General features: G+C 40.4%; 1 protein-coding gene across 1 annotated transcript in view; it reads left to right on the plus strand.

Annotated features, from left to right (window-relative positions):
• The window catches only part of BAZ1B (bromodomain adjacent to zinc finger domain 1B), a 54,142-nt gene that overhangs the window by 26,626 nt on the left and 7,532 nt on the right, over window positions 1-19,984 (plus strand). Inside the window, exons 7-15 of the mRNA XM_043914993.1 lie at window positions 1,905-3,606; window positions 5,732-5,870; window positions 6,372-6,505; window positions 8,106-8,211; window positions 8,915-9,013; window positions 9,968-10,145; window positions 12,012-12,194; window positions 18,076-18,223; window positions 19,430-19,577. Coding sequence (XP_043770928.1) covers window positions 1,905-3,606; window positions 5,732-5,870; window positions 6,372-6,505; window positions 8,106-8,211; window positions 8,915-9,013; window positions 9,968-10,145; window positions 12,012-12,194; window positions 18,076-18,223; window positions 19,430-19,577 — 2,837 coding nt within the window. The remainder of the gene's footprint in view (window positions 1-1,904; window positions 3,607-5,731; window positions 5,871-6,371; window positions 6,506-8,105; window positions 8,212-8,914; window positions 9,014-9,967; window positions 10,146-12,011; window positions 12,195-18,075; window positions 18,224-19,429; window positions 19,578-19,984) is intronic.

Genomic DNA, 19,984 nt, shown 5'->3' on the forward strand with positions numbered 1-19,984 from the left:
ACCTGCAGTTGCTTATAGTTCTTAAAGGGCAGATTGGCCTTTAAAGTTAGAGAACTTAGCCAGAAGGATTGCTTAAGTGTAGTCCACTCATTCATTACAGACCGTATTTCTACCTCTTCTGCAACTTAGGTTCTAGGAGTTTGTTTCTCTGATGATCATATATCCTTGATGTTTAAATCTTATTTGGCTTTATAGTACAGGTTATTAAATTTTACTGTACCTGTTTTGTTTACTCCTAACAAGAGCATAAGTGTTCTGTATGATCACTGAGACTTAACTTCACCATAGCCTTTTCCCTGTTGGCTTTTATTTTATTTTATTTTTCTTCCCTGTTGGCTTTTAAAGGGTCCTAATTTCATATTTGATGGTCTCCAGTGGTTTCCTTGCATGTAGTCTCACCTCCCCTGGCCTGTCTTCTCCACTACTTCCAGCCTGCCTCTTTACAAGTTAGTCCTTTAAAGGCAGAAACTTGAAGTTACACTCCTCTGTGTCTGAGTGCCTTCCGTGTGCTTAACTGCTTTTGGTGATAGAAGTCAAGTATTCTAGGGGTTATCTAGTCTTTCTTCTAATCACTTAAGACAGTAACTTTTTTTTGAATTGATACTTTTTCATTGCTTGGTTATTATTTCATGTAGTTTAACTGCCAGGCTTTTCTCTCTGTAATTATATTCTTTCAAAGCATCAAAATCAACAGTGTTTTTGTTTTAAACACCTAAGTAGAAACAGTGGTGGAATGATAGGTTGACTGTATTCTAACCTATTAAGTAATTCTCTATGATGGGGATAAGGTGGAGATCTAAAGTAAGTCCACACACTGTCCTTGTGTCTTTTATTCTAGTCATGTTTAAGCTGAACGTATGCAGGCTAGGACTGACTAGATACAATAGAGCAAGGGGACTGTAGATTTATGTAAGGTTGATTGGAATGACTGACTGGAATTTAATCTGGGTAAAGGATGAAGAAGTGAGATTGGTAAAAATGTGATAGAATTAATGAATTAATGGTTCTGCTGGGATTGAAGGATTGTGTAGTTGGGGTGCTAAAGGGAGTGAATTCGAAAGATGTGAGAGGACAATCAAGGAGAGAATTGTATGAGGTTGAAAACTTATCAGACTTGTAGTTAACAATGTATTCATGGGAATGGGTTCTTGAGGTGTGGGGAGCCAGAACGCCAGGATCAGGAAGGCTTTTTATTTGTGAGCAGTGTTTTGTTGTTACTATACTTACTGATACTCTTCATAAGGAAATATGCTTCTGAATTTAAACAAAAGTACTTAAATGGTATACTTTCTCTCATCCTAAGCACAGAATACTGCCAGTTGTAACAGAGGTTTAAAGGATAAAAATCCAAATCTGTCTTGAGCAGTATATTGTAAGATTTATCAGATATTGCCATTATCCAGATCAAATGTCCTTAATCTAGGTCCCATGGACTCTGAAATTGTGTACATGATTTTTGTATGTTTCTGGGGAAAGAGTTCACAGATTTCTTTAAGGTATTTAAAGACTCAAAATCTATATGTAAGAAAGTAGTCTCATACCAGAAATGCCTGATATAGGTTTTTTTTTTTTTTGGCCATGCTTCATGGCATGTGGGATCTTAGTTCCCTGACCAGGGATCCAACCTGTGTCCCTGCAGTGGAAGCATGGAGTCTTAACCACTGGACCTCCAGGGACATCCTGGAGTATAGACTTTTAAGTCTTGGTGTCAGGAGAATTTTGTGTTGATAAGGCTAAATAAAATATTAGCTAACATTCATGGCTTTGTTTTCTCAGGGTGTCTGTGAAGAGAATGAATATGTAGCTTTACCTGAGTGGATGGGAAGAGGGCCTTTAGGATGCTTAAATAGTATTTCTTTAAATTAGGTTTTAAAATTAATTTTGCTTCTGTTCTTAAATTCTAGTATATGACTCTCAACCCATCTACTAAAAGGAAGAATACTGGATCTCCAGACAGGAAGCCTTCAAAGAAATCCAAGACAGACAACTCGTCTCTCAGTTCACCACTAAATCCTAAGTTATGGTGTCACGTACACCTGAAAAAATCCTTGAATGGCTCGCCACTCAAAGTGAAGAATTCAAAGAATTCCAAATCTCCAGAGGAGCATCTGGAGGAAATGATGAAGATGATGTCACCCAACAAGCTACATGCCAACTTTCACATTCCTAAGAAAGGCCCACCTGGCAAGAGGTCAGGGAAGAACAGTGACAAACCTTTGAAAGCCAAGCGCAGAGGCAAAGGCATCTTGAACGGACAGAAATCCACAGGGAATTCCAAATCTCCCAAGAAGGGCCTGAAGACCCCTAAAACCAAAATGAAACAGATGACTTTGTTGGACATGGCCAAAGGCACTCAGAAGGTGACTCGAGCCCCACGGAGTTCCGGGGGCACCCCCAGGTCCTCTAGCAAGCCTCACAAACACCTGCCTCCCGCTGCCCTGCACCTCATCGCCTACTACAAGGAAAACAAAGACAGGGAGGACAAGAAGAGCGCGCTGTCCTGCGTGATCTCCAAGACAGCTCGTCTCCTCTCCAGCGAAGACAGGGCGCGCCTCCCGGAAGAACTGCGGAGTCTCGTGCAGAAGCGCTTTGAGCTCCTAGAGCACAAAAAGAGGTGGGCTTCTATGTCCGAAGAGCAGCGCAAAGAATATCTGAAAAAGAAACGAGAGGAGCTGAAAGAGAAGTTAAAGGAGAAAGCGAAGGAGCGGAGGGAGAAAGAAATGCTTGAGAGACTTGAGAAACAGAAGCGGTACGAGGACCAAGAGTTAACTGGCAAAACCCTTCCAACATTTAAATTGGTAGATACCCCTGAGGGGCTGCCCAACACGCTCTTTGGGGACGTGGCCATGGTGGTGGAGTTCTTGAGCTGTTACTCCGGGTTACTCCTGCCAGACGCCCAGTATCCCATCACTGCTGTGTCCCTCATGGAAGCCTTGAGCGCAGAGAAGGGTGGCTTTTTATACTTGAATAGAGTGTTGGTCATCCTCCTGCAGACCTTGTTACAAGACGAAATAGCAGAAGACTATGGTGAACTGGGAATGAAGCTGTCAGAAATCCCTCTGACCCTGCATTCTGTGTCAGAGCTGGTTCGGCTCTGCTTGCGCAAATCTGATGTTCAGGAAGAGAGCGAGGGCTCAGACGCAGACGACAATAAAGACTCTGCGTCATTCGAGGACAATGAGGTCCAAGATGAGTTCCTAGAAAAGCTGGAGACCTCTGAATTTTTTGAACTCACATCAGAAGAGAAACTGCAGATCTTGACAGCCCTTTGCCACCGGATTCTCATGACATACTCCGTGCAGGACCACATGGAAACCAGGCAGCAGATGTCTGCAGAGTTATGGAAGGAACGGCTTGCTGTGTTGAAGGAAGAAAATGATAAGAAGAGAGCAGAGAAACAGAAACGGAAAGAAATGGAAGCCCGGAATAAAGAAAATGGAAAAGAGGAGAATGGGCTAGGCAAAGCTGACAGGAAAAAAGAAGTCGTGAAGTTTGAGCCCCAAGTAGATATGGAAGCTGAAGACATGATTAGTGCTGTGAAGAGCAGACGACTGCTTGCCATTCAGGCTAAGAAGGAGCGAGAGATTCAGGAGAGAGAAATGAAAGGTAAAATCTTGTGGAAAGATGAAAGTCACTAAGGTGTCATGGTAGTGTCTTCATTTGTCACAACTGTGCAGTTATTTTTGTGTGTGATAACCCAGTTCCTCCTACATGTGTAAGAGTCTAGCAGGAGTGTTCAACCAGGCATTCTGGTTGACAGGCATAGTTTGACTTGGGTTAGTGTGGTGGCGGCATCTTTTCTGGCTCTAGTGAAGGACCACATCCACAAAGAGACGAGCTAGAGACAACATACAACTTGGGAATGGGCCAGTCTGGGTGTAAACCCTACCTCTGATTTAGCTATGTAGTTCTCTGAGCAAGTTGCTCATCCTCATATGCTCAAGATTGTTGTAACAATTGAATGACAAGGTATTTGAAGTCCTCGGCTTGGTCGCCACCTCAGATATTAATCTTTCCTTTATTAAGATGTAAGGAAATAAAAACCGGGGGCTTTCTAGCACAGTTAAGTCTGAACTTTAAAAAAAAAGAAAAAGAAAAACAGCCTTATTAAAAAATAATTCACACACTACACATCTCATCCATGTTTATTGTACAGTTCATTGTTTTAATATATTCACAGATATGTGTAGTCTTTATCACAATCAATTTTAGAACACTTTCATCACCTCAAAAAAAAACCTCATGCCCTTTAGTTACCATGATCCCATCCCCGCCCCCAGTCCTAAGCAATCAGCTTCCACGGCTGATGAAATACATCTCTGTATTTGCCTATTCTGTTACATCATATCAGTGGAGTTGTATATGTGGTCTCTTGTGACTGGCTTCTTTCACTTAACTGTGGTTTCAAGGTTCAGGTTGTAGGGTGTTTCAACACTTCATTCCTTTTTATGGTTAAATATTGTTCCACTTTTGCACATGCCACATTTGTTTATCCGTTTATCAGTTGATGGACATTTGTTTTGTTTTACTACTCTGGCTGCAGGCATTGCCGTACAAGTTTCTGTGGGAACACATGTTTTCATTTTTCCTGGGTGTGATGGTAGTGATTCCCTAGGGCCCATGGTAGTGATTCCCTGCTGGCTCAGACAGTAAAGCATATGCCCACAATGCGGGAGACCTGGGTTCGATCCCTGGCTTGGGAAGATCCCCTGGAGAAGGAAATGGCAACCCACTCCAGTACTCTTGCCTAGAAAATTCCATGGATGGAGGAGCCTGGTGGGCTACAGTCCATGGGGTTGCAAAGAGTTGGACACGACTGAGCGACTTCACTCACATGGCAATGAAAGCGCCATATCCTAACTGCTGCACCTCCTAGGAATTTCCCTATATTGGTTTTAAATAGATGAAATTTGTCTTAATTTTTTAAAGTAACATCTCTAGACTGATGCATTTTCCAGATTCTTGCTACATTGTAGGTGTTATCATCAGTAGAGCAGTAAGATTTCTGGCATTGTAAATAGCAGTACCCTTTATTTATAGTAACAAAATTTGTGACAGTTGTGGAAAAACTTAAAAGGCAAAATTCCAGGACTTCTTTCTTTGTTGAGGGAGATTTCTATCTAGATAGAATAAACTTGGGAATGACCACAAATAAATGGATTAAGAATTTTTTTCATTATTGACAGTGTTAACTTGCTGAGTAACTTGATAAATTATATTAAGTAGGCAGTAATTGCTATTATCTGCCAATGCTTCCCTGCTCTTGCTTTCTCAGTTCTTTTTTTCTAAATTCCTCAGGACTGAAATATGTTCTGTTTTGAAATAACTATTCTGGTCTTATTCATCCTGACCATTTTGAGGACCCTGTGGCTAGTCCTGTCAGAAAATGTTTCAGTTAATTCCACATGAGGACTGTTTTAAGGTTTCATTTAAAATTGTCAGTAAAATAAAATTAATTTATTATAAAATTAATAAAATGTTAAGATTTGGAGAGAACAGATTTTGCACTGAGTTGATGGCTGAGATGTCACAGAAATTCAAAGACCATAGAAGGACCAGATAGAAATTGCTGCCTTTCATATTATTTCTTAACAACAGGTTAGAATAAAGAGAAGGAAATGAAGCTTTGATGACTATCTAGTTTATATCAGGCACTTTTCACTCCTTATTTAAATTTGTAAGATTTACTAGAAAAAAAAATTTAACTATTGCTTCTTTTTACCTTCAACAGTGAAACTAGAACGCGAAGCTGAAGAAGAACGGATACGAAAGCACAAAGCCGCTGCTGAGAAGGCTTTCCAGGAAGGGATTGCCAGGGCAAAACTGGTCATGCGGAGGACTCCAATTGGTACAGATAGGAACCACAACAGGTCAGTTGTTAAATTCAGTTTTTGTCATCTCTTAGGGCTGTTACAGTGTTGCTAGTTAGTATTAAGATTAGACAAGCTTCCCTGTTTGTGGATGTTGGACACAGAATTGCTCATCGCACATTTGTTTGCATATTTACTGTGCCAACTGCTAGGGTTATGAAGTTAGATAACATGTGACCTTGTCCTTGAAGACCAGACAGATAGGAAGCTTAAGTTATGGTGGTAGGAGAAATGTCATCCTAATAGAAGTCTCTAAAAATGGTAAGATATTTTAACTGCATACATCGTGTGGAACCTAAAGCAGAGAAATATTAGTAGTTATAAAAATTATAGATAGGAAGTGAATCTCAGATTCCCCAAATTTTAGTATGCTGTCCTTTACTTTAGAATTTGTATCTGCTCAATGTGCAGTGACATTCTGTAATCACCTTGCTCAACAAGGAAGTCATCCTGTGCTCACGGTGTTGTATTATTATATTAACATGTGGTTGTGATTTGTAGATACTGGCTCTTCTCAGATGAAGTTCCAGGTTTGTTCATTGAGAAAGGCTGGGTCCATGACAGCATTGACTACCGATTCAGCCATCACCGGAAAGACCACACAGACTCTCCTGATGAGGACTACTGTCCCCGGAGTATGTATATCTATTAGTTATTTATCATGCTCAAGACTGTCTTTCCTCTGTCACTTTTTTTCACTTGCTAAATTTCTTTATCATCTTCTTAATTCTATTTGAGTGAGGTGGGAAGATGTGAAATGCCTAGAAAAAGGAAGAAAACTTAACATTTGATTACCAGCTTTGTGTTGATATAGGCATAGTGTGAAAAGATGAAAAACTTGAGTTTTAGGATATTTGGGTATTATATTTATACAAGTAGTTTTCAGACTTTGTTCCTTGGGAGTCTCTTTGTAGGTATTTCAAAGGCTGGAATTGAGGTAATTCTTTTTTTTTCCTAAGAAAGAAATTAAAAGAAAAAAATTTTTTAATTTAAAAATACCAGATGGTTAGATCAAATTTTTTCAGCATCACTGTTGTTGACGTTTGGGGCCAGATAATTCTTTGTAGTGGGAAGTTGTCCTATGCATTGTAGGTTATTTAGCAGCATCCCTGACTTCTGCCCATTGAATGCCGTTAGTGACAACCACATGCCACCAGGTATTGCCAGATGTCCTCTAGGAGGCAGCCTGGTTTTCTGTTGAGAACCGTTGCATTAGATGATCCATAAATACATGAAAATTGCTTCTTAAAATGTGTTTTCTTTCATTTTAGAGAAACTCATAATCCAGACTTTAAACTCACAGAATTGTTAAATAATGAAATTAATGTATATCCCTAAACTTCAGATTTAAGGCATTTTTCATGTTGAATTATGTTGTGTGTCCAAATGTGGCTCTTAGTAGAAAAATCTAGTTTGGGCAGACTTTGTAAATATCCAGGTGAGAGCAGCAAATGTGAAGTGAGGATCTTCAGACTTGAGAGTGATTCCAATGGGATGCACTGTGGTTTTATTATGTGTCTCAGAAAATTAATGGCTATTTTTAGAAATCCAGTCCCACAGTTACGGATTCTCCTGAGAGGAGGTTGTCATCCATATTTCTTCACTTCTAGAGCATCCTGGTGGATGTTGTGCCTTCCTGTTGTCTAGTTCCAGCATGGCAGGGTTTCTTCAGAACTCCCTGACGGAAAAGACACAACAAGGTTACATGTTAATGTTGCAGGGCAGATGTGCAGGTTAAAGTGGGAGAAGGAGGGCAGGGGAGAGAACCAATTGTAGGATTAGGTAAAGCCTCAAATACTGGCTTTAGAGCTATCTACTGACATCATATATTGGGTTTATAAAAAAGTGCATTGTATTTGACATTTGCAGCCACTTCCAAGGGCTAAACTTGTAGTAGTTTATATATTTCATTTGTGTCTACTTCACCACAGGTACTTGTGTCTTCGTGCCAAACATCGTCATGTACCAGCAGCAGATTATTTATGTGCTCTGAGATGTTTAGTCATCTCTCTTCATTCTAACTTGTGATACTCTTAAACTTTGACCTGTACAACTGCTCAGCTGTGTAGAGAACAACTATCCCAGATACTGTGCTGTCTGTAAGATGTTTAAGAGAAATTAGCATCTGTTGTATATGTGGATATATTCAATAGGCAGCGTCTGTGTACTGCTTAAATTTAAAACTAGGAGTGGAGTTATTTGCTGTGTTCAGCCTAACGTATACATTTTTCTTAGGTAAGAAAGCAAACCTAGGCAAAAATGTAAGCATGAACACACAACACGGCCCAGCAACAGAAATTGCTGTCGAGACCACTGTACCCAAACAAGGACAGAATCTATGGTAATGTGAGCATTCATCTGGTTGCTCTTTCTTTTTCATTTTCAGTGTTAAGAAAATATTTGATACAGTGACACCAGTGAGTGAGTTATTCACTATTGAGAGCATTTTGTGTGACTCTGATTTCTTGGATATGTAAGCACATTGCTTTAAAAGCAGACTTGATTTTTTTTTTTTTATGAGAATATATTTGTTTGCTTTAAGATTTAGAATTTATTTTTCTGTTGTGATGTAACTATATTATATGATAGATCTTATATAGCGTTGAAAATGCCTTTCAGTCTGCTTGGGAATAGAGCAGTATTTTCATCTCTATTAAAGAATAAAGAATTATAAATATAGCCATTAATCTTCTGTGTGCCTATTCTGCTTTAAGCTGGGAACTAGGTTTTGGAGAGGGTCCCTCCCACTTTGTGATCGCATCAGCTGCTTTGGTTGTGCTCAGCTTTGGTTTTGGATATAAGTTTACTCTTTAAAGGGGTAGGGACAAGAGTGAACTTTGTGAATTTGTACACTTGTCTCATATTACATTTTAGCAGAAACATTGGCTCCAGTGTCCTGGGATAAAGTTAACATTAGGTCTTGTGGCAACAGTAAATTGTTCTACTTCTGAGCAAGGTTGGAATTTTGCTTTCCCACTCCCACCACCGTAGTGTTTGATTCCCACCTCCCAGAGTTAACAAGTTTTTTTTTTTTACCCCTGCAGGTTTTTATGTGATAGTCAGAAGGAACTGGATGAGTTGCTAAATTGCCTTCACCCTCAGGGAATAAGAGAAAGTCAGCTTAAAGAGAGACTAGAGAAGAGGTAAGGGTTTTCATCTTGCTCTTCACATCTTTTCTTCTGCGTTAGATATTACACATACCTTAGGGGGTGGTGGTTGTTTATCCATAAAAGCTTAAGTAAAATTTTAAAAGCCTGTAACCCTCTTATCTTCTTGTTGTTTGGTATTTTCTTGACACCTCATAATTATTTGGAAAATTATGCTATTAAAGCATGTGTATACAGGGTAGCAGGGTTATTCACTAACATGCCACATACCAGGCTGAGAGCTTCTTTGTAGTTAGGCAGCTTTGTAAACACAGTTCTGCATCAGCTGGTATTCAGAAGTATTCTCCCAGTATCCAGAATAACCAGAAAATGAAAACAACCTCAATTTTATCAACTGATGGATGAATAAACAAAATGTGGTGTATGCATAAATTCAACCATTAAAAGGAAAAAAGTGCTGAAATATGCTGCCACATGAATGAACATTATGCTTAGTCAAAGAAGCCAGACAATAAAAGGCCACATAGTATGTGATTTCGCTTAGATGAGATATCCACAGTACGCAAATTTATAGTCAGAAAATAGATTAGTAGTTGCCAGGGGATGAGGGATGGGGGGAATTGAGAGTGTACAAATGAACATTCTCTCTGGAGGAGCACAGCTTCAAACCAGGCCTCAAAGAATTTCCACAGATAGAATTCCAAGAAACTCATGGTAAAAAAAAGTTAAAACCCACACAAATGAGGTACCATGAATGAGAGCTAGGTAAAGAAACACACTTAAAATACTGGAATTACCATGTGCAGAATACAATCTGTGTGTTTTTTAAAAGAATCAAGAGATTTCTGTAAGAAATAGATTATTAAAAAGCAAAGCTAAAAAGATCTAAATCAGTCTTGTAGAAATAAAACATGTCATTCAAGTCATTGGAATCTGTAATCATTCTTTAAGTTCCTTTATTCCTCCTCCCCGTTCCTTCAACTTTTCTAGGTACCAGGACATTATTCATTCTATTCATCTGGCCCGGAAGCCAAATTTAGGTCTAAAATCCTGTGATGGCAACCAGGAGCTGTTAAACTTTCTTCGAAGTGATCTCATTGAAGTTGCAACAAGGTTACAGAAGGGAGGACTTGGTTATGTGGAAGAAACCTCAGAATTTGAAGCTCGGGTAAGACCATCAGGGAAATACTCTTTTAATTTGGAATTGTTCCCTGATACTCTTCTTGACTTCCCTAGATGACCCCGGGGATCATATGTTTGAGTTTATTTTGAAAGACACATGTGAACCCTAAGTTCTCTGTGTACATATGATATTTTCCCCTTTTCATCATCTGCTGGTATCCAGAAAAATCTAATAGTTGGCACAGAACATTTGTTAAAAAAGAGCTTTTTTGTTGAGTTGCAAGAAAACTAGTCCTGAAGTCATAGTCATATAACATTATTTAACCTGTCCATTCCCGTGTGATGCCTGTGCTTTAAGGTAGGAAACGTTTGTGTATCCTGCTTTTGTCCATTCTCTAACCTGATCAACTCAGTAGAGTTAATCTTTTGTTGGGCAGCACTCATGCTGTTAAACAGGTAATTTCAGTGAAGGTGCATTTATTGTTCTGTCACTTACTGCTCAGAAGGACCCTTAAGTGTTGTAGGTGACCCAGTTAAAGAGACTCTGTGTCCAACATTAGATAAGTTTAGGTATCAAAGCTGGAGAAAAGATTGGAAAACACTGTCCATCAGTTATTACTATGGGGCTTCCCTGGTGGCTCAGATGGTAAAGAATCTGCCTGCAATGCAGGATACCCGGGTTCCATCCCTGGGTTGGGAAGATCTCCTGGAGAAGGGCATGGCTACCCACTCCAATATTCTTGCCTGGAGAATTCAATGAACAGAGGAGCCTGGCAGGCTAATTTTTATGTTAATTTTAAGTAATGAAGTCCACCTAACTCCAAACATCAATATTGGTGAGTGTTTTCAAATTGTTCATATGCATTATATGTGTTAATAGTTAAATGATTTTTATGAGCAGTTGGGGATCCCCACCCCCCCACCCCCCCAGTTTTCCCTCCTTTATAGGAACTTTCCATTTCTTTTAGTTTTTGTATCACTTTGGTGTACATAATAAGCCATGGAGTTGATATGGTAAATCTTTTATTGTCAGACTTCTGTTTTTTTCTTTGCTATTTGTATTAGCAAATCATAGATCATCTTAATATATGTAACTTTTTTTTTCATTAGTTCTGTTATGAATTTTTGGTACATTCTCTGGGGAAAAGGATTGAAACATATTTATTGTTCAAGTTTTTTTTTAATAGGAATTATTCAACCAAAAGGATTCTGCCAGTTTCAAATACTACAATTGCTTTTTTATTTAGCAAGTATTTATCAGTTGCCTACTTTGTGTCAAACCCAGACCCATACCTTGCTAACATTGGATTATCATCATTCTTTCTGTTTTCATACTGTTCATGGGGTTCTCAAGGCAAAAGACTGGAGTGGTTTGCCAGTCCCTTCTCCATGGACCATATTTTGATTCTGTCGTTATAAAATGGTATTTTTACATGGGCATGTGTTGTGTGACTAAGAAGGTAGAGCGTGATTTGGATCAGTGATCTAGCTTGTGTTTCCTCATTCATAAAATCGGTGTGAGGCTTTGATGAGATCGTCATCTAAAATGTATTATGTGGCTTATAGTTTGTAAGCTAATAGGTTGGTAAATTTTTGCTTTCCTTCTGTTTTTCTTTGCCTTGAGGCTGTCATTTGTACTTAGTAGGCACTCAGTTGCTGAGTGAATGAATGAGCTCAGTAACTTCCTTAAGTAGAGCAAGTTTCAGCATCTCATGGGACCCTTCATCAGGGATATCCAAGTAGTCTGGCTACTTTCAAATGTATAAGCCTTCCATTGAACTGAGGCACCCAGTTAAATTAATGTTGTGTGACCAATTATGGTTTAGGTTGATTGGAATTTAATTGAGGATAGTCTGGTTTCATCTTTCTCTTGGCCTTTCGCTCAGTCTAGTCTTGAAATCGTTTTCTGTAGGTGATCTCACTAGAGAAACTGAAGGATTTTGGTGAATGTGTGATTGCCCTTCAAGCCAGTGTCATAAAGAAGTTTCTCCAAGGCTTCATGGCTCCCAAGCAGAAGAGAAGAAAACTCCAAAGTGAAGATTCAGTCAAGACTGAAGAGGTGGATGAAGAGAAAAAAATGGCAGAGGAAGCAAAGGTATTTTAGCTAATGAAGATGTCATTTTATGACTGTAGAAGTATATAATTGGTATTAAAATTATCTAACCCTGTGATTTTTAGCTACATAAGCACTGTTCCCTGAGCCAGTGTCTGATCTTTATCCCTTTCTCCAAATGTTGTTTTCAGACTGGTCTGTGGAGCACAGCCCTGCCTATAGTGCTGGATACTGTGTCAGACCCCCCACCCCCCAGCACACACACCTTTTACCTTTACCAAAGCGAATTCCTTTTTAAAAAAGGTGTTTGTGTGTGTGTGCTCAGTCATGTCTGACTGTTTGTGACCCCATAACCTACCAGGCTCCTCTGCCCATGGGATTTCCCAGGCAGTTTGCTCCTCCAAGAGACCTTCCTGACCCAGAGATCAAACTCACATCTTCTGTGTCTCCTGCATTGGCAAGTGGACTCTACCACTGAGCCATTTGGGAAGCCCTTTTTTGAAGGGTGGTGGTTTTTCATGTTTTTTAAATTGTAAAATATACATGATCAATAACTTTGCCATTTTTACATGTAATCTGTGTCATTAAGTACATTCACATTGTTCTGCAACTATTACCACCATCTGTCCTCAGAATTTTTTTTTATCTTCCCAAACTGAAATGCCCATTGAACACTAAGTTACCCATTTCATCCTTCCCCCCAGTCCCTGGCAGCTATCATTTTCTTTCTATGATGAATTTGAGTACTCTAGGTATCTCATATAAGTGGAATCATACAATATTTGTCTTTTTATGACTGGTGTATTTAACTTCTTCAAAGTTACTTGTGTTATAGCTCGTGCCAGAATTTTCTTCCTTTATCAGACTGAGTAATATTTCATTGTGTGTATAGACCGCATTGTGCTTATCAGTCCATCAGTGGACACTTGAGTCACTTCCACCTTTTGACTATTGTGAGGGCCTTTAGAGCTTGTTTGGAGGTTCTGTTCAGGGAACACAACTACTTGTGCACCCTGGGCGAAGAAAGGTCCTCCTCTATCAGGGAAGATTGTCTTCTTTGACCAAGCTTGAAGCAAGTGGCAAAGAGAGAGGAGGGGAGGGAGAAAAGCGAAAACAAGGGAAAGTGTTCCACTGGATGATGCCCGGGACTGGCTTTCCTCTGCCGGTCACTGTGCACAGTCTGGGGGTTCTGGTGATAAGTAGAAGCCAGAAGTCCTTGCCCTCAAGAACTGTGTGAGAGATGCTTAGAGCAGTGTGACAGATGTGGAGAAAGATGAGTCCATGGCTCGCCTGTGAGAGATTCCAAGGGCCACTTAACACTTGCCAGAGGAGAGACCCTATTACCTGGATTTTAAAGAACAAGTAAAAATTAATTAGGTTGTGGAGAGTGGTGGGCACAGTGTTAGCCTGAGCTGGAATTGCCTCTCATCACTGACCGCTGGTCCTAGTTTCATCCTCTGAGTTGACATGGAATGAGTTTACTCTCTGAAGCTCCTCTGGGAGTTGTACACAGTTGTCATGTTCCCCCCAAGTTTCTTCCTAAGACCGAGAGTGATATGTGATACAAGAAACATTTTGGGTGAGAGGTGAGCCAAGAACTAAGATTCAGTTAGATAAACTTTTAACTATTAATTCATGACATAGACTCAGCTTTCACACACGTGTCATTGTCTTACAGGAATACAGCATCCAGGTAACCTCTAGGTGAAATAAGACATCAGACAGTTCGTACTCTCCTTTCCTAAATCTCTTCTCGTTAGGTGTAACTTTCAGCCTTGCTGAATGCTTCATGGGTTTCGTTTTTAACCCAGTTCTGTGCAGAACAGTCTCCTCCTTGATGTGGTCTTTGCTTGCCATTCCTTACTCATATTGTTTTCTCCTCATTGGGAGCCAGTAGCTCTATAGCGTTCTCATCAAGTTCCTTTTTAGTATTGAGCCCCATCGTGAAGGAACCTCTTTTCAGTTTGTCGCATGAGACGATTCTTAGCTTGGTTGGGGAGGAAAATGTGAGCACTTTGCAGATTTAACCTTGGGGCCCAGACACATAGCACACAAATGGAAAACATGGAGGAGTTTCTTGGAAAATCAATTAGGTTGCCGACTAAGTAGTTCAACAATGTTCTCCATTAAAATGGCATTATGCCTTGCAGTTCCCCACTGAAGGTCAGCCTTGCCACAGCTCTGAAATTTTCCACTGTCCTTTGCTTTGAAGGTTTCCACTTAGCATGGGCCAGGGTTTTTCAGCTGGCACTAGGCTGTTGCACGGAGCTAATGTCAGTCTCTAATCTGTGCTTCAGTTTCCTTATTTGTGAAAGTAGATTATCTCTTAAATCCCTTCATGTGGTAGTCAATTATTTCAATTATTTAATGTTTATTTCATTTTCTTGCATTCAGTGGGAAAGATGTTTTATAATTGGGCGAAATCCTGGGTTCTGTTAGGCTCTCTGTTTACTTTGGATGCATTTGTCTTGACAAGTTGGTTATCTGTTTTTCCATTTTAAACATTCTTTTATGGAAGAATATGGTCTGACGCCTCATTATATTCTTGTCAAAATATGATGTTGTCTTTTTACTGTTAGGAAAGCTGACTTCCCCTTAATTTTGTTATACACATTTCTGCTGTTTCTAACTAGGGCCCAACTTGATTTAAATATGTTGGAGACTTTGACTTTTTCATCAGAATAGTGTGTCTGGCACCACTACAATATTGTAATTAGCCTCCAACTAATAAAAATAAATGGGAAAAAAAAAAGAATAGTGTGTCTGGCTTCCCAGCAGTACTGCAAGACAGTATTTACTTGATGGCACTGTGTTGACTGTAAAAACTTTATCTAGCTGCTGTTGATCTGTTTTTAAGTCTTGGATATGGTGGGTTTTTTTTTTTTTTTTAATGTTCTAGACTGTTTGGAATTTTGTGCAATGGGAGGAGACTAAGATGTTCTTTAAAATGATGAGTGCCGGTTGTTTTTGTTCTTGAAACTAGAGGCTGGTTGGAGACAAGGCCTTTGTTGCCAAAAAAGGTCCGTCTAGTCAAAGTTATGGTTTTTCTAGTAGTCGTGTATGGATGTGAGAGTTGGACTGTAAAGAAAACTGAGTGCCGAAGAATTGATGCTTTTGAACTGTGATGTTGGAGAAGACTCTTGAGAGTTCCTTGGACAGCAAGGAGATCAAACCACTCGATCCTCAAGGAAATCAGTACTGAATATTCATTGGAAGGACTTTTGCTGAAGCTGAAACTCCAATACTTTGGCCACCTGATGCGAAGAACTGATTGGAAAAGACCCTGATGCTGGGAAAGATTGAAGGCAGCAGGCGAAGGGGACGACAGGATGAGATGGTTGGATAGCATCACCAACTCAATGGACATGGGTTTGAGCAAGCTCTAGGAATTGGTGATGGACACGGGAGCCTGGCGTGCTGCAGTCCATGGGGTCGCAAAGAGTCAGACTTGACTGAGCGGCTGAACTGAACTAAACTGTAGACAAGGCTGGTCTGGATGAATAACACAGGGGATAAAACAGGAGCTAATGTATAAATGCCAGCAGCACCAGATTGGGGATCAGGAGACCTGGCCCAGATTGCTGGGATCTTGGGCAGACTTTCTTTTCACGAAAAATAACAAACGAACGTTTATACAAATGGGTACAAACATTCATAGCAGTCTTACTCAGAATAATCAAAAAGCGGAAGCAGTCCAAGTGTTTGCCAGCTGATGAGTGGATAAACAACATGGATGTGTTACTCAGCAGTTTAAGTGGAATGAAGTACTGTCACATGCTGGGATGTGGATGAAGCTGGAAAACATGCTCAATTAAAGAAGCCAGTCACAAAAGGCCACATGTTGTGTGAAATGTCAGAATAGTTAAATCTGTAAAGCAGAGGAAGATTGTGGTTGCCTTGGGCTGAGGAAGTGGTGGGATAAGGTAGGGAATTGTGGGTTAGCGTAGGGATAGGAATTGGCAAGTCTTTTGGGGGTGATAAAAATGTTCTAAAATTAAGATTATGTTGATAGTTGTAAACCTCTGCAAATATATGAAAAGCCATTGACTGTATGTTTAATAGGGAGAACTTGTTAATATATAAATTATATCTCAAGTCAGTTTTTAAAATGAGGTTTTAATAAGCTTATTCTCAAGGTCTCTTTCAGTGTTTTGGTTTGTTTGTTCTAATGAGGCCACGTGTGCTAGGTTCTCAGATTTTGTAGTTTATAGGAAATGTTTTTTAAATGTTGGTAACTTGTGTCCGTCTGACCACTAGAGGACACCAAAGCCCATTTTAGCTGTTCCCTGGCTATTCTCAGTAACACTCTTTTAGGAATTGAACCTAAAATTCTTAAATTTATATTGCATTGAATGAAGAAGATTTAAGTTTTAATTGAATGAAGAAGATTTAAGATTAAGTAGGAGACTCTCTGGTACCGCATGTCAGCTCTCATTACTTTAGGGTTGAAGACCAGCGAGGCAGCTGTGATTGTATATCTTACATCCTGCTGAGGCACTCTGAAAAGGGAAGGAAGGAAATTGTATTTCAGAGGCAGATGTTGAAATATCTGCACTGCAAGTTGGAGTAAGGAATGAGTCAGTTTTCACTAGAACTTGAGCAGCCTCTTAAATAGATGTTTTGGTGTGTTTATGTTACTTACCCTTGTTCATAAATTTACACACACAAGGCTCTCGGTTTCTGTAAGAAAAAGACAGCCTTTCTTCCCCCTCCCTCCACCTGTACACCAGGGTTGCAGAAGTAGCTCAACTGTCTTTTTCCTTCGGCAGCTCTGTTTTAAGCCTATGGCCTTCCATGAAAAGGCCATATGGCCTTTCTTACAGGAGGGAGACTATTACTTGAAATAGGCCTTTTTGTTTAGGACAGGGCAGTAAAACCCAGCAGGCGTGGTGTCAGTCAGCTGGAGCTAGCCAGGCTGTAAGAGTAGCCAGCACTGCTGACTTCAGTTCGGTCATGACTGAGAGCAGGATGGCCTCCACAAGGCGGACGACAGTGAGATACCCGCGGCGCTCGGCTCCTGGTGGACCGCCTGAGCGGCGCCTTGGCCAGCTCTTGTGTTGTCTGACTGTTGAGAATGATGCCCTCTATCGTGCCATTTAATCATTTAGGCCTAAGTGCTTTGAAAGGGTCCACAAAAAATCACCTTTTAATTAATAAAACAGCAATACAAATACATGAGTTATTCTAAAATGATGTTTTTGTTCCACCTCAGAATGTGTGTTTTATAGAGAGGGTTGAAGATTCTTAATTGTATTTTTCTCCATCCCAACTCTTTTGCTAATTCTAAATTAATTTCCATTTTCTGATGATGGCAGGAGACAGTGTGGTTTATGCTGAGAGTAACTGCCCAGAAGGAAATGAGGCCAACCCCCAGCGCTTTACAATTGTCACTTCAGTTAGAAGTTGGTGATCAAGTCAAGAGAAATGTCACATATCTGTGCTTCATACTTTTAAGGACTGTAGAACGTTTCATATCACTAGTATTTCTAGGCCCTGTTATCTGGGATTGAGGCACATATTGGTGCAGAAACTGATACTCTTGTTGACCACAGTTTTGTTAGCTCCGTGACATTGCTGCATACTAGCATTATTTACACAGTATAGTGTTCTTGCTTTCAAATGACAGAGTCTTTAAGTGGATTTCACTAGAAGAGACTTGCCTCTAGTCACCCGCCTCCCCCCGCCACCAAATTCTTTGTGTGCCCTTTGGCAACTTTTTTGTACCCTTCAAGGCCTTGGTTTCTTCTGTAAGATAAATGGGTTAGACCGGAGGGGCTCTAGAAGGTGAGTGTACTCAGGATTCTCTCGTCTTTACCTAGTACTATTCCTCTCTCGGTGTATACTCTGTCAATATGATGTGAAAGGTCCATATTCTGTGTCTTTGCAGTCATAGTAATGCTGGCCTGCTTTGGTCTCTGTTTAGGTCGCATCTGCTCTGGAAAAGTGGAAGACAGCTATCCGCGAGGCTCAGACTTTTTCCAGAATGCATGTTCTACTTGGGATGCTTGATGCCTGTATCAAATGGGATATGTCAGCTGAAAATGCTCGATGCAAAGTTTGTCGAAAGAAAGGTATATTTAAATCAGAAAGAAAGGTATATTTAAGTCAGAGTGGCTTACCTGAGTATATTAGGCGCTTGGGCTTCCATTTCCAAGTTCTTTTCTCCACTAAAGAGTTCTGTGCACACAGTTTTAGATGTGGGGGGACAGATTTCACCTTCTGAAAGTTCATAAAATGCTGGTCTTTAAAGTCGCATGCCCACAAATCAGAGCAGTCCCTTTGTGCCTCAGTTTGGAGTATAAAATAACAGTTGATCTTGCCAAGCTTTAAGTTTTCTCTAGGGAGCAAAATTAGTGAGTGAAGTGAAGTCGCTCAGTCGTGTCCGACTCTTTGTTACCCCATGGACTGTAGCCTACCAGGCTCCTCCATTCATGGGATTTTCCAGGCAAGAGTACTGGAGTGGGTTGCTATTTCCTTCTCCAGGGGATCTTCCTGACCCAAGGATTGAACCCAGGTCTAGTTTAACCCAAATTTAAAATCTCTGAATTTTGTTCATCTGTAGTGCTGTGGGTGCTGCCAGTAGAGGGCAGTATTTGAACGCCATGAAGAAGGAAGTTTGGATTATCTGTTGGACTCCTGCAGATCGAAGCATGTGGGACTATTAAACGCTGGAGCTTTTAGGAGCCCCATTATGTTCTAAAAGCCCCTCAGTGATTGACTTCTCAGTGGCTAAAGCTGTTGTGTGACAGGTTAGGATATACTTCCCAAGGATGAAAAGACCTCTCTAAAATCATTTAGTTGCTCTAAAAACTGAAGGTTAGAGAAGGGAAACGATCATTTAAATTGGGTTGGTGTGTTTTCAAATGTAAGGAAACCAAACCATAATAGATGCCAACTGGGACACATTTGTCTGGTCGGGGCAGAGGAAGGAGGGCAGAAAGGTATACTTTGTCAGGGGTTCATTTCTTAGTGGGAGAGGGGCAGTGAAATCTCCAGCCAGTGCTTGAGTTTTTGATGCCTCCTAGTGAATGTTAACCGTCTCTTCTAGCCCTGAGTCAATTTGGGGATGTAAGTTAGAAGCCCCAAACCCTAAATTACCTATAGCTTAGTTAATACTGCATTTCTTTTCAGAAGATGACTGTGCTCTTTAAAATGGGGTAGCACTGCGCTAGAAAGTTTCTTCTTCTGTCGGGTTGATTGAGGCTGGCAGCTCCTCCTTACAAGTCACTGACTGTGGCCGTGCTCCCAACGTGCTGTACATGTTTATCTCCTTGCAGGTGAAGATGACAAGCTGATCTTATGTGACGAGTGTAATAAAGCCTTCCACCTGTTCTGTCTGAGGCCGGCCCTCTATGAAGTACCAGATGGTGAGTGGCAGTGCCCAGCTTGCCAGCCTGCTACTGCCAGGCGCAACTCCCGTGGCAGGTGAGAATTTCTTCTTCTTTTAAAAACAAATAAATTGATAAGTAGCTGTTGTACTTGAGCATCGTTATTCAGACTGAATGATGCTGGGGAGCTTTAAGTTTATCTTTTGTGTGCAGAGCCCTCTTATTTAAGGTACTACAGTGGGTGGGGGAGTGGTGCTCAAAGGGCTCCGATTTAATTTTAGCTCATTGTTGACATTTCTAGTTTTCATTACCAGCTATGTTTTATATTTTCTTGGTCATCTCTTCGTTTCAAATAACATATCTCCCTCTGTCTTTTACTTCTACTTTGCCCACTTCTTAATTTCTGATGACTTCTGCAGCTGCCCGCTGCTAAAAATCATGAAACTCATTTCCTTCCTTACCTGTACCTCTTCTTTTCCTTCCTTAGCATGGTTAGAATTTTGG

This window comes from Cervus elaphus, chromosome 10 (assembly GCF_910594005.1).
Source record: "Cervus elaphus chromosome 10, mCerEla1.1, whole genome shotgun sequence".
Lineage (NCBI taxonomy): Eukaryota > Metazoa > Chordata > Mammalia > Artiodactyla > Cervidae > Cervus > Cervus elaphus.